Source organism: Gymnoscopelus microlampas, assembly GCF_963454915.1.
Source record: "Gymnoscopelus microlampas genome assembly, chromosome: 1".
NCBI classification, from domain to species: Eukaryota; Metazoa; Chordata; class Actinopteri; order Myctophiformes; family Myctophidae; genus Gymnoscopelus; species Gymnoscopelus microlampas.
Genome location: NC_139962.1, coordinates 28,591,567 through 28,606,452, shown reverse-complemented (window position 1 = coordinate 28,606,452; position 14,886 = coordinate 28,591,567). Strand labels below are relative to the sequence as shown.

Here is a 14,886-nt window from a genome sequence, read left to right as displayed (position 1 = left end):
TAAATTAATCGCAATAATCGCAATTTAATTGAATCGTAGCCCCCGGAATCGAATTGAATCGTCAGGTACCTACCAATTCCCGCCCCTAATAGGGATTGAAACATCTTTTCTATTAGCTTTACTACACCCTTTCATACAGATTAGTGAGTTACAATAAAACAACGGCCACACTAATATAGAACTATTACAACCCTTCCCGCTGCCGTTGGGCTCATGTTGCTGTTTTCTGTAGTTTGACCATAGTTTTTTATATTGATCATTATATATTAATCTGACCTGATCATTTAACTGGATTTGACCTACACTGTCTCTCTGATGGCTGGTCTGTCTGTCATTATCTGCAGAGTACTTGGATGCGGAGGACTTCCCAGAGCACATCAAACGTCTGGTCCAGAAGGAGAAGGAGTCTGAGGAGCATGAGAAGAGACAGCGGGAGATTGAACGCAATACCTGCAAGGTGACTTCTGGTTCATGATCCTTTGTACAAGGATCAATTGCTTCCAGACAGACTGCAGGCGAATCAGATTTTATTCACAAATAACAATCTTTGGACTGACAGTAACACTGTTACTAGCAAGGGATTAAATCGGATTTGTGTATTCAAACATCATCAACCTATCTAGTACATTGGTTGCTGTAGTAACGACATCGGCGTGAGTAATGCTTAACTTATACCTTCGTACGACAGTGTTGCTTGCCGAAAATGGGCGATCTGCTATTTTCGGTGAGCAACACTAAAGTAAATCAGTCTTTGGTGTCCAGACTGAGACACATGTTTAGAAATCTTGAACCGCATCACCAACACCTAGGAATGTGGTTCAATCTGATTAGCAAAAATCTGTTCCCATGTCGTTTTTATTTTTTGCTATTCAGACTAGCTAAAACCAATGTGATTGCAATCTAGAGGCCAAAAGTTGGATGCCAGTCCGAATGTAGCCTTTTGTCTGACCATCTTCACTGCCTTTTGTTTACATTCAGATCAAGCTGTTCTGTATGCATCCTGTAAAGATGTTGATGATGATGGAGAACAAACTGGAAGTGCACAAGGACAAAACACTACGAGAAGCAACAGAGATGGCCTACAAGGTATGGTACCTGTGAAAACTGGAAAACATAAGAGTAAATGTATTACAACTGTTGCATTAATACAGAATAATAATGCATTTTATTTGTACAGTGCTTTTCACAATACTCAAAGACGCTTCAAATAAAATCACATGGAATAAAAACAGCAGTGTAAAAACTACAACAATGTAGCAAGAGAATATTGTCAATATCCCCTAAATTGAGTGCGCAGGTGCAGCCACAAATATAAAGCTTAGAGCAGAGCAAGGTCTGTGCCTCTTCAATGTCCCAAAATAAAGTTGACCAGAATTGTTTTCCTGACAAGAAAAAACATACTTAACTTTCAGTGTCTTAGAGCAGCATTAAACCATCATTACATTGGTGGTTTAATGGATGTGGGAATGGTTGCGTGCACCCACTTTGGGAATTTCTGTTATGAATGAATTATTTTATTTAAGTGTCATGCCACCTCGTGGCCCATCCCTCATGGGATTATATGACACCTTTTCAGACAGTTACAGTATTCAAAATATTTTTTATTATAATTTATTTGTTGTTGTAACCGTTTTGAGAGTAATTTTGTAATGTAAAAAATAATTTCCAGTCCAGTAAAGAAATATTGAGTATCACTAGGATAAAAAAACAAAGTTCCTATTTGTAAATCACATTTCAGCTGTTCTTTTAGTATGGCGTTAAAGCCTGAGTTGTTGTGGTTACATTGGTATTACTAATTATGTCTTCGTCGCACAAAGATATATTTGTCTGTGTTTGATTTGGTTCTGTATCTGTGTGCTCTTTCACTCAGCTGATGGAGTTAGAGGGCGTGGTCCCTTTGGAATGCTGTCGCCTGGTGAAATATGATGAGTTCCATGAGTACCTGGAGCGCTCCTATGAGGGCGAGGACGACACGCCAATGGGCCTGCTGCTGGGAGGAGTCAAGTCCTCCTACATGTTTGACCTTCTGCTGGAGACACGCAAGCCTGAACAAGTGTTCCAGCCCTACAAACCTGGCGGTCAGCATTACACTATTATGAACTATTTGATGTAGGGGTGCAACAGTTAATCAGACTAATCCATTATAAAAAAGTAATCTGTAAAATATTCCATTTTCAAATAATAGGAAAGTTCAAGTAAAATCTCCAAACAAAACGTGCGTATCTATTATTCAAATAATCGAAAAAGTAATTGATAGAATAATCGCTAAGAAGATAATCAATAGTTTCAGCTCTAGTCTGAAGTGTGCATCGAAGTGCATTGTGAGTAATCGATCTGTTTTACACAGATTGAACACTTTCACCGTAGCTTCCCTATTTTGGGCATGTCATTATATGCAAATTATGCTCTTTTAGAAAATAACTCATTAGAAGCCTTCTGCAAGTACAAAAGATATTTAATCAATGATGTAGTAACTGCTGAAATTAATGCATCTTGGTGGTTACTGTTGACTCATTGCTTGCCATATTTAATGGGTTGTGCACCTGTTCTTTTGCAGAGGTGATGGTTAAGGTTCACGTAGTGGATCTGAAGAGTGAGACCATCGCTACTCCAGTCAGTGTCAGGGCTTACCTGAACCAGACGATCACTGAATTCAAACAGCTTATTGCACAGGTAGACTTCTTCAGAACACCACATGTTGACACAATCTTTCCCTTTCCTATAGTATCATGTAAGTATTCAAATCCAGGAAACAAACACATAATACACTATATTCTAAAATATAACCCTAAAATATAACAGCCCTTTATAAAAGATTACCCTTGCTTATTCTGTTACCTGTTTTCACACAAACTGTAGCCTCGATCTCCAAGCTTTTATTTTTTATTTTTGCTAAAAAATAAAAGCCTGGATCAACGAGTCGGTGTTCCGGGTATAGGCAGTGTTTCATTTCCCCAACCAACCAGAGTGCAGTGGGCGTCGCTCGTAATGTTGTCGACAGGGCGGGGGCTGACGGACAGATCGGTGAACCAATGGGATCACACACATTCTCTCTCCGGAGATGTAAAACCCGCCCCTCTAGGCACGAAAGCAGGAAGGCTAGGGCAGCCTACACAAACTGGAAATAACTTTATAACAAGTTAACTTGCATAACTTGTTGTAAATACTTGCATTTTCTTCGAAATGTCCATTCTAAATGGATTAGTTTGTACCTTCTGTCAAGATGGTTTTATTTGAAGATTTCTAGCACCACTACGAGTCTATGAAATAGACTAAACGGATGCTACATGACCTGTAATTTCAGTGAGATCCAATTCTGTGGTGTTTTTTTATTGCATGTCTGTGTCGCACACTGAAAATAGCAGATCTACAAGCTCACAATGTGTTATGATATGACTCGTTGTGAGCTTGTAGGTCGGTTATTTTCGGTGTGCATACAACCAAGCACAAATCAACAGTATGTGTACTGTTTGTCCCCAGGCTACCGAGCTGTCTGCAGACAACATGCGTGTGGTCCTGGAGCGCTGCTACAATGACCTTCGGCTCCTCTGTGTCCCAAACAAGACACTGAAAGCTGAGGGTTTCTTCAGGAGCAACAAGGTTGTGAGATTTTTATTGTTTTGTCTGATAAAGGGATATTAATATTTTCAAACAAATAAGAATGACCTTTGTTTGATGCTGTTGTGTATGTGTTGTTTGTATATATTCATTAGAAAAGCAAATGAGTTGGATTTTCATCTTTTATTTTTTTGCAGGTTTTTGTAGAGAGCTCAGACTCAACAGATCATCAGCTCACTTTCACTGACTCTCTCTTGTGGAAACTGCTTGATCGACACGGGAACACAATCAGACTCTTGGTTTTGCTGCCTGAACAGTCTCCTGGTACCCTGACCAACAGAACTGTCTGCCAAAAATCTGCTGGTGACTCTGTGTCAATAGAGTCCTCAAAGGGTAACAGGAAGTCTGTTGAAGCTATCCTAGAAGAAAGCACAGAGAAACTAAAGAACCTGTCTCTCCAGCAGCAACAGCAGAGCTCCAGCACAAGTGACAGCCAGAAGAGCTCCGATACCAGTGACTTTGAACATATTGAGTCGCCTTCTCAGGAACCCGCCTCCGCCTCCTCTGCCTGTGTGGCCGCAGACAACCGAGAGTTGGAGAACCGGATCAGGGCCAACGCAGGTGCAGGCAGTGGTGGGGCCTCCGACCCTGAAAGCCAGTTTGTCTGTGAGGAGCGCTCAGACTCTGAGGTGAATAACGACCGTAGCACCAGCTCAGTGGACAGTGATATACTGAGCTCCAGCCACAGTAGTGATACGCTGTGCAACGCAGACAGCGGGCCCATCCAATTGGCCAACGGCCTGGACTCGCACAGCATCACCAGCAGTCGTCGCTCCAAGGCACACGAGGGCAAGAAAGAGACCTGGGACACCGCAGAGGAAGACTCCGGAACGGACAGCGAATACGACGAAAACGGGAAGAGCAAGGCAGAAGCTCACTACCTTTACTTCAGAGCAGAGCCTTGTCCACTGGACACCTCGTCTGTGGATGCACAAAAATGTATGGTTCCTTTTATGACGCAATTGCCACAGAACACAATGTACCCAATGCTAGCAATTTTAGCAGAGGTGTTTTTTCTTTTTAGATGTTAGGTCTTCTAGGGATGTAAACGGTTATTCGGTTAGCTGTTTATAAAAAAATATCAGAATATGCTTATTGGTTCATTTGAATCATATTAAAATTGGCTTAAAGGATCTACACCATGAATTTAAAAAAAATATTTAATATTATATTGTTTTTGTCCCTCAAACGTTTTTCAAAAGGTTTGAGCCTAAATCAAGCCTCAGATATACTCATTCCAACTAACTTCTCTCTGGCTTATAAAGCACTGTCCTGTTTGGCACGGGGCGCTATTGAGCCAGTTTGTATGCATGTTATCTCCTGGTTCTGTGGAAAAAGTAAAAAAAAAAAAAAAACTGAAAAAAACGGGAGGGATTGTACCGAACGTAACGTCACGTTCGGGTGAAAATCAGTTTGGTCCGTTTTGAGACCAATTTACAGAAAAAGCCAGATATGCTGTGAAAGCCTGAGTGTTCAAACTGGGGTGTTTTATGGGATGGAAGAGAGGTAGGGGAGACCAAAAACACACAAAAAAGAAGGAAAAGTTAAAATTCATGGTGTAGTCCCCTTAAGAGAGAAACGGCCGGAGGGCCATATAAGGAGATCCCTTATATCTTGACAAATCAGTCAGCTCCATATGGGCAGAAAGGGGGGCTTGCCCATATAGGGGCATATACTGATGACATCAGGGATCTCCATATATGGGCATAAAAAGGACAAGGACTGACAGATACAGAGAACAATGACAAAGATCCATGTAAACTTTGCTCAAATATAACGGCAGCATGAGCAACATGCTAATCACTTAAAATGCAAGCAGCTGTGTGTCGAAGCTATCTATTATGCACGGATGAGAACCCAAAAAAGAATGCAATGCAACTGCTCCTCAGACATAATAACTATGTTATTTCTGAGGAAAATGGGGAAGTAAATAAAGTGGAGAGCTGCTACAGAGAGGTTTTCCCACCGCTGGAAATGAATACATTAGCATAGTGAAACATTAAAAGCCTCCGTGATCTCATTGTCCGTTTCCCCAGCCTGGCTGGTGGCTACCTTAGCCATATGCTATCTGAATAGTGGGGGATTTCCGTAGCCATGCTATTAGAGCGGGTGTTTTCGGCAGTGAACGTTACGCTCAACAGACAGTGCACAATGGATTGATACCAAAACATGTTGATAGGTTAATCTTCCTTAATACAAATATGTAACCTACTAACAGCCAGTAGCCTGGGTTGGGTCTAGCTGTGTAGGTTAACTACAGAATTTGAACTGTGCAAGATTACGACAGGATTACTTGTAAAGGAGTAATTTAATGTCTACTATTCTGATAAACATTCATTCTGTGTGCGTGCATTTTACATTTCGTGTTGAGTGTGTGGGTCATCATAACTGTATTTCAGACTTGGGCTACACCGTTAATCAAATAATATTTTGTATTATGTTTTATGACCGTTAACTGAATAATAGTATCAGCTAACAGATTGCGAAACTATTTGTTAGTGACAAAAAATGTAGGCATTTAGCCACTCCTACGCAGAGCAATTGAACAAAGTGCAAGTGCGAGTAAATGGCATGATGAACCCTAGTTGACAAACAGCAGCGTAAATTCAATGCAAAGGAAAGCAATTCAGTCTCACCACCACTAATGCTTGACTAGCATTACTCACTGACTGCTCATAGACCATAACACCCAGGTTGTAACTGTTGGGAGGAGGGATAGTGAATATTGGGGGTTGTTAAGAATATTTAACATTGTCACCTTAAAATAATGGATGTAGTCGTATTGCAGTCGCTGTACCGCACTGTTCTTAGTTCCTACTCACGCATGGTCATGAAGTGTGGGTCATGACTGCAAGAATAAGATTGCGGATACAAGCGGCCGAAATACGTTTTCTCAAGACGGGTGGCCGGCCTCTCCCTTAGAGATGGGGTGAAAAGTTCACTCATCCGCGAGAGACTCGGAGTAGAACCACTGCTCCTTCACTTGGAAAGGAGCCAGCTTGGATGGTTCGAGCATATAGTACTGATGCCTCCCGAGCGTCTCCCTAGGGAGGTCTTCGCTGCACATCCCACTGGGAGGGGACCCCCTGGCAGACCAAGGACCAGATGGGGGCATTATATCTCCACACTGGCCTTGGATCGTCTCGGGATCCCCTAGGAGGAAGTTGCTTATGTTGCTCTGGAAAGGGAAGTCTGGAGTTCTCTGTTAGAAATGTTACCCCCGCGACTCGATTCTAGATAAGCGGTTGAAGATGGATGGATGGAATTTAGATTTATACAGTTTTTTGAAATACACCTGAAAATATGACACAGGACATTATTTTAAGAAGGTGGCGACACGTAACATTTAGCAATGACCCAACACAACTGAAACGGAAGGAAATGAATGACTTAATTCTTTGTTTCTTGCCCTGTGCAACAGGTTTACTGGTCCACGTGGACAAGAGAATAACATTGGCAGCATTCAAACAGAACATGGAGCCCTTCGTAGGAGTCCCCTCCACCCAGTTCAAGGTCTTCCGGGTCTACGCCAACAACCAGGAGTTTGAGAGTGTACGGCTCAATGAAACACTATCATCCTTCTCAGATGATAACAAGGTCTGCCATGACACATTTGCAGTTGGCTTTAGTTTTAATTGTATTTGTTTAGTGTTTTGGATTCAGTGTGTCCAAATGCAGTCTATTGTTTGTAATGGCCAATCCCCTTCACTTTTCATAGATAACAATTCGACTAGGAAGAGCACTGAAAAAGGGGGAATACAGGGTGAAGGTGTACCAACTACTAGTGAACGAACAAGAGGTAAGACTATTATTGCCTTATTTTTTTCTTTTTCTCTTTTCTTTTTTTCTTCATGCCACATTCATTCAGAGCCATATAGCCGTACAGGCTCTACAGTTGCAGAGATTAAATGGAGATTTACATGCTGGGGGAGTTTGGACTTCAACACACTACCTTACACCGTTTGATATCATAATTTAACTAACACATCTGACCAGGTGCAGGGATAAACATCACCTCGATAGAGAGAGGGAGAGGCGTTTCTCCAGCAAATTGAACCCTGTCCAAAACAGAAGTTAACTTAAATTAATTGTATTACTTTGAGAAGGAGCAACAAGCGCTGCTTGTACATTGTTTGTACAGGCTTAGCCTGTACAAACAATGTACTTAGCTGGTATGTGGTCATTAACCTTTTAACTCACTGAGTGCCATTAACGTGTTTCACGTGTTTTTAGCGCTATGGCTCAACGTGCCATTAACGTGTTTCACGTGTTTTTGAAAAATTAGCATAAGTAAACAATTTTTTTTTTTTTTTTTTTTTTTTGAAAAACATGTTCAGAACCCAAGATATCATCATCTGAAGGTGTGCAGCTCCATCCACTCCTTGTTTAACTTAGAACTGAAAAAGGCTGTATCTCGCTTCCTAAGCACTTTTTGTTTTCTGTGAAAAAAACTCTGGCACTGGGACAACATCATTTTTAAATATTTTTTGTTTATTCGTTTCTGTTCTTTTACATACTCATAGGTAGTAAAATTGAGTGCCAGAATTGCCAAACGTTTAAATAAAATAAAAAATTCTGGCACTCAATGAGTTAACAGTCGTATTAAGGTTTTTTTTTATTTTAGGTTCATTGGGGTTTTTTTATTACAGGTTTTTACCTATTAAACACAGTTAATCATTTAATTGTATCTGTCTTAAGTGGAAGCAATAGGCAACTTCTGAGGTGCCTGGTGGCTAATCAGTTCCTTATTGATGTTCGAGGACCTAAGATTGAATCCGACTCCTGTCATGTCTCGCATTTCTCCCCTTTCTCTATCCTCAGTTTCCTGTCTCTCTGCTATAAATAATATATATATTTATAATTTAAATAATGATCTAAATAAAGCAAATCAATGCCAAATAAAAATAAATGAATAGGCAACTTCTTTCTCCTGCGCGCAGCTTCATATTGCATATTCAGCGGTGCTTATTATAAATGGGATTGCATGATTTGATAGTGTGTATTCCTTACAAAGTTAATTGTATTTTGTTTTACTGTATGATATAATCTTATTTTTAGGGGTTATCCCTGTTATTGCTTAAATAATCAATGTGATCATGAAAAGAAATACTTAGAATTATGTCAAAAATCATGGAGGCCTAGTTGTGGCTATGAAGACATTGTTGTTCTTATGAGAGTTTGTGTGACTGACATCATGTATTGTCTTGTGTTTGCCAGCCCTGTAAGTTTCTCTTGGACACTGTGTTTGCCAAGGGCATGACTGTCAGACAGTCTAAAGAGGAGCTGCTCCCTCAGTTAAAAGAACAGTGCAAGCTGGACCTAAGCATTGACAGGTGAGACATTGTAAATGTTCCACTTTGTGTGACAAAGTTAATATTGAATTAGACACAACACATCAGTCATTAACTACATTTAAACCTGGCATACCTATTTTGGGCATGTCATTATAGATGAAAATATTCAAAAGAAATAATATTTTTCAAAACTAGCTAATTATGATCATTTTTTAATCTATTTTTTGCCATTTGTATGATTAAGTATAGAGTTGAGCAATGCAAAAACTATTTGCCATTCACATCTATCAACATACATTCAAGCCATTTATTGAAGCTGTTGGTGGACTGGCCCCATAGCTATATTCTTATTGTAAAACTGTGTGTGGGGTTGGTCAGGTTCCGCCTCAGGAAGAAGACATGGAAGAACCCAGGTACAGTGTTCTTGGACTACCATGTCTATGAAGAAGACATCAACATCTCCTCCAACTGGGAAGTCTTCCTGGAGGTTCTCGATGGTAAAACAACATTCCAATGTTTCTGGGAAATGTGTCTGTTTCTGCTGCTTTATGCTCCTAATGTGCTAAATTTTGGCGTTTTTCTGCTTTTTTTTTACGCCGTTTGGTGCCCTGTGCACCAAACGGCGTCCTGTGTGCAGCACCTCAAGCCCGTTGGATAAGCCACCACTGGTTCAAGGGGCAATCTTTCTTAAATAGCCATTTCAGTGGTGCATTTCATGCTGCTGCTACTGTATATCTGTGCCCACTTTCTACATGGAAATGGCAATTTGTTCTTTTTCACCTGGTACTGTAAGCGCAAAGGCGAATAATAAAATCATTTTGCGGGATTTGCAGCAGTAAACTGCAGCACTACCATTTCCTTGTAAAATTAGCTGGCAATAATAATTCTTAATTCTGGCAATAAATTCACATTCTGTATATGAACATCTAGTTTATTTTTCACTGGAGCATTAGATCTGAAACATTTCAGTTTGATGCCACTAAATGATTTCCACCAAAGGTAATTGCCATCCAGAATGTGTGGTAATATTTTATTGACATTCTCCATGGATTGATCATCCCATGCTAAATAACCATACCAGCTACTTGTGTCTCTATTTGTTGTCAAAAAAGCAAAGAACAAAAGCAATAAAAAAAACATCAAATTGCATAACAGCTGTGGAAATTGCAACCTGGATGAAAACGGTGTCCCTGTACCCACTCTCCATTGATTAATTCCTTCCTGAGTTAATAGATTTTTTTGAAGAAGAAAAGCGATAAGAAATCTGTTTTTGTTGGCACTATTTGTTTTTGTCAATCTACAGATTCACAACACATTGCAATGTGACACACTGTGAACTTGTAGATAGTGGTTAAAATTATAACCTTTTTTTTCTCCATTGTTCACGTTATTGTAAAGTGATGTTATACATTCACAGAAGTTGAGGGAGTTGAGATCTCATATCCCAGACGGACCTATTTCAATGTGTCATTATAGGCGAAATCTTCTAAATGTTCATAATTTTTCACTATCTTTAAATAAATGTCTAACCTTTTTCAAAAACTATGATGTGCAGATTGACAAATAACCCTAGAACTGATGTTTTGCTGGACAGTTTGTGTAACATCCAAGCTGTCACTAGGCAACGAGATGTTTTAAAAATTACCCTACTTTTCTTTTACGGTGTTGCTGCTTGGTCACAGTGTAGACAAATCGGTGTCGTCTTGCAAATGGTGAAATTGTGTGCTTGTAGGAAGTGAACGTCAAGGAAGCAATGCGTTTGAGAGCCACATGGTGTTAGAGAAGTGGTTCTCAAAGTGGGGTGCAGGGACCCTCAGGGTTCCTTGGTGGGGTTCCAAATGGGCCATTATAGGTCTGTAACTTTATGGGGGTCCTTGAAATTTAAATGTTTAAGAACCACTGTGTTAGAGAATTTATGTAATGTTTGTTGTCTTCAGAACCAGAGAAGATGAAGTCCATGTCCCAGCTGGCTGTTCTGACCAGACGCTGGAGCCCGGCTAAAATGAAGCTGGAGCCCTTCCAGGAGGTGGTTCTGGAGAGTAGCAGTGTAGATGAACTCAAGGAAAAGGTGTGTATCTGCTCGTCTTTGTGTGCATTTTTGCATCTGTCCATTACGGTTATTATAGTTTGCAGTTTTCCCTATTTTTTTTTTGTTTTATTTCATTTTGACTTTGTTTTCAATTTTGTTTTAATCTGTTCTTAAACCAGGTGTGCGTGGGGGGGTTGGCCAAAAACTGGCACAGCCATTAAAATTGGAAGATATATTTCTTAATATCTACCCAAAATACTAGGCTTATGTATGAAACTAGAGGTTTGGGCCGCAACGTGGCCCTCACATCTAGTGGCCTAGCCCTCACACCTAGTAGACTACAATATAGGCCATATACTATTATTACACAGACACACGGCAGTAAGTCGATACAGTCCGAAGCGACACACACACTCGCTGTATCGCTATCTATACAATCTCTCTGACAAGGCAGATCGAATGCCTTTATGTCCACGCTGAAGTTGTGTGTGTGTGTGCGCAGCAAGTACGTAAGGATAACAGCTTTTAAAGATTTGTATAGTTGGACTGATAAATTGACTGCTCAAAACCAGAAATTGGCAGGTTAGGCTGGGAGCTCAATGTGTGTATGAAAAACCAATGAATGATAGACAGAGGCAGATTGCAGGTTAACGTAAAGATATATATTGCTGATGCATTTCAAAACATTTTAACACAACCAACCGACCAAAGCATTGACAATAAACCATATAGTATGTTTAACTCACCGCTGAGTATCATTTGGGATGTTTAGAAGGAGTACAAACTGCAAACACGGTACATTCAGGCCCCCGCTCCCCTCCCCCCTTCCACAGTAAGGGCGGGATGTTTTCCCTTCCGGGGAGACAATATGCGTGATGTCAGAGTGGTTCGCTACTTTTTTAGGCGAAATGTGTAGGAAATTGGACACGTGATCTGCTAGAACATAGCAGAAATAAAGAGTCCTACCCAGCAAAGAGTCCTACCCAAATGACCCGGAAGTCCAGCCACTACGCGATTGTATTAGTTAGGATCAAGCAACAGACTAAAACTAAGGGCATTCTCTATGATTTTAGTTTTTTTTTCTTTTCCCCTAGATAAGCGGGTATTGCCTCATAGTTAACAGTAGAAATTTGGCAGCTTTAACTATAATAACCTTGGTCCAACTTATACCAGTGTTTAAACGTACATTCAGTGATGTGTTCGACCTTGCTTCTCACATAACTACTGACGCACTCCTTGTCCTGACCTGCCGTTGTTTTCCTCTCTTGTCAACATTCTCACCCATGGACAGCCAATGGTATTTGCATTGGTATCATGTTTCCTCACTGAGTATCACACGGCAACATTGCTGTTTTATGCATCACTATGAGAATACAGTCGACACTTTGATTCCACTCGTTAGACCAGTGGAGAAAAAAAGGCAAAAAAAGTACAATTTTCAAAAGAACTTTTGAAAATTGTATAAATGTGGAAAAGATCTATAAATGTAAAGAATAAATAAAATAAACTTAAACAAATAGTGAAAATTGCAGATCTACAATCTCTCAACACAGCTATTGTCACTTTTAAATAGGGCTTAAGTGCTTAATTGATATACTTGTATTATTGGGTACTGAGGAGACAGACACAAAATGTATATTTTGGGTCTCCGCTGAAAAGGTTTGGGAACTGATTCTTTAGACTAATTGTCATGATGGCAGCAATGAGGGTAATAACGATTAATTATTGACACTCTTCTGCAGCTCAGTGAAATAAGTCGTATTCCTCTTGAAAACCTGGAGTTTGCAAAGGTATGTAAGCTACCTTCTGTTACACAGTACGTGTATCTAACTATATATTTCTTAACTCTTTACCTGCTAAACAAATTAAAGTTTTGACTACGCATTTTTCTGACTGCAGGGGAGAGGAACCTTTCCCTGTGATATCTCTGTGTTGGAGATCCATCAGGAGTTGGACTGGAACCCTAAGGTGTCAACACTTAACGTGTGGCCTCTTTACATCTGTGATGATGGAGCTGTGGTCTTCTACAGGTAAAAGAGCTTGACACATGTTACACTGTCAGTTGATGTCTAATTACAGAAGGGTCTGTTTTAATTAATTATTCATCTGTTATTAATCTGATTAGAAATGTTAATCGTTTGACAACCCTACAAAATACATTTCAACAAGTTGGAGATTATTTCCAGATGTGGGTTTTCCTTTGTAGTATTGATGCTTTTTAGTATTGCGAGGCATTTAATTGGCTCCACCAATACTAAATAGCACTTATGTTCCACAAAACAATCTCAGTTATACTGTATATTACTATGCCATACGTCTTTACAGGGATAACACTGAAGAGCCTATGGACTTGTCTGAAGATGAGCGCAATGAGCTGATGAAGAAAGAGAGCAGCCGCCTGCTTAAGACTGGACACCGCGTCAGCTACTCTCCTCGCAAGGAGAAAGCCCTCAAGATCTACCTGGACGGAGGCCCTGCCAAGGACCCGGGTCAGGACTGAGGCACAGCACACTGGTCCCGGTTACTTTGGATCACCTGCCTGCTGCAATGTAGCATGGCTGACCTTGGGAACCCTGTGGGGCTCCATATTGACTTGAAGGTCAAAGCAGTGCTGTGCGCCTGGCGCTCTCTTGCCCTCCACTCTGAGCTCTAATGGGGATAGAGATTGGCACAGATATTGTGCACTATAGTGTCTTGTACTGTAAAGTTGAAAGGGAAGTACAAAAGCTATTGAATAAGAGACTAATCACATACTGTATAGACAAATCAGTTGGATGTAGTGTTGCAGGGATGGATGTTAGAACTGTGAACCTGGAGTGGAAGACATCCGTCAGTGTCTCTTTCTGTCATCTGTCTCCCCTCATGTATAATGGCACTTCCCCACCTCTGTCACTGGGTGTCTCTCTTACTGTTTTGGGCACTGTTAAGCATCTGTCTGTTTCATCGTCCAAATTATAAAATCCAATGACCTTATCCAACATTGTCCATCATTTTTGGACAATGCAATTGACAGTATCTGCAGCAAAGAGCCTTTTCCAATCCTCAATCCCCTGTGGGTCACCCTTCTGGTGAGTCAACGGGTTTATTAGATTAGAAAGTTATTCACACTCAAAATTAGATCATGATTCAAAAAAGCAACTTTTGAATGGCTGACGCAGGGGCTGTTTCTGCTTTTCTACCAGAAAGCCACAGTGTCATTGTGGACTGTCTTTTCTGCTGCTTTCATCATGCTTTAGGAGCCTTGCTTCTCTGAAATCACTTACACAGGATCTTTTGGTACATAGGCCATTGGTTCTTTGCTATCAAGGACAATAAAACAAAACCAAGTTGATTATGTTAAGAAAATGTTTTGTTTTTGTTTATTGTAAATTATTATTTTGCTCCAGACTTAATTATATGTTAGGTCTTATGAGAATACTGGCACACGTTTGTCTGTCTAACCATTTGTTTTCATTTAGAAAGGTTATTTCTTGATGTTTTATTCATCACATTATCGTGTCCTTTGACAAAAATAGCATATTTTCAACTGGAAAATGTGCAATTCTTCTTGAGGGACACGGCCATACAACAAAGAAAATAAGCCTGAGTGGTGTTGGATTGAGGGGTAGGAGCCCTCAGTGTTTTTTGGCAAAGAGTGTGGTTGTTTTGGCGCTTCTACCTACTGCTGCTTGATAGACTGACACCAGAGGGTGTAGAGAGGCCCTTGGACGTGCTAGACGTTAGGGCATCTGCTCTGCACACTGGACACCAGCCTTCCAGTCCCCTCTGGGCTTCTGATGCTGCCACCAGCTTTTCACTGTAGAAATGCCAATATCTGAAGAAAAACTTGTTTTCTTTTGTGGTTGTTTATGTTTATTTCTTTGAAATTGAAATCCTGTGTGAACATAGTTTAAGATGATTTTAGAAACAAATAAAATGCTTTTTTTCTTAACTGCAGTTTCCTGT

The 14,886-nt window shown here is 40.3% G+C and overlaps 1 protein-coding gene across 2 annotated transcripts in view; it reads left to right on the top strand.

The window, feature by feature from the left end:
* usp47 (ubiquitin specific peptidase 47) overlaps positions 1 to 14,872 on the top strand; it is a 28,941-nt gene extending 14,069 nt beyond the window's left edge. For both annotated transcript variants that reach the window (XM_084052361.1, XM_084052362.1), the window contains 14 exons: positions 345 to 457; positions 979 to 1,086; positions 1,871 to 2,078; positions 2,558 to 2,673; positions 3,481 to 3,600; positions 3,756 to 4,557; positions 7,040 to 7,215; positions 7,337 to 7,417; positions 8,836 to 8,951; positions 9,291 to 9,409; positions 10,850 to 10,980; positions 12,684 to 12,731; positions 12,841 to 12,971; positions 13,267 to 14,872. In XM_084052361.1, the coding sequence (XP_083908487.1) occupies positions 345 to 457; positions 979 to 1,086; positions 1,871 to 2,078; positions 2,558 to 2,673; positions 3,481 to 3,600; positions 3,756 to 4,557; positions 7,040 to 7,215; positions 7,337 to 7,417; positions 8,836 to 8,951; positions 9,291 to 9,409; positions 10,850 to 10,980; positions 12,684 to 12,731; positions 12,841 to 12,971; positions 13,267 to 13,441 (2,444 nt within the window). In that variant the 3' untranslated portion in view covers positions 13,442 to 14,872. The remainder of the gene's footprint in view (positions 1 to 344; positions 458 to 978; positions 1,087 to 1,870; positions 2,079 to 2,557; positions 2,674 to 3,480; positions 3,601 to 3,755; positions 4,558 to 7,039; positions 7,216 to 7,336; positions 7,418 to 8,835; positions 8,952 to 9,290; positions 9,410 to 10,849; positions 10,981 to 12,683; positions 12,732 to 12,840; positions 12,972 to 13,266) is intronic.
* The last annotated feature ends 14 nt before the right edge of the window (positions 14,873 to 14,886 follow it).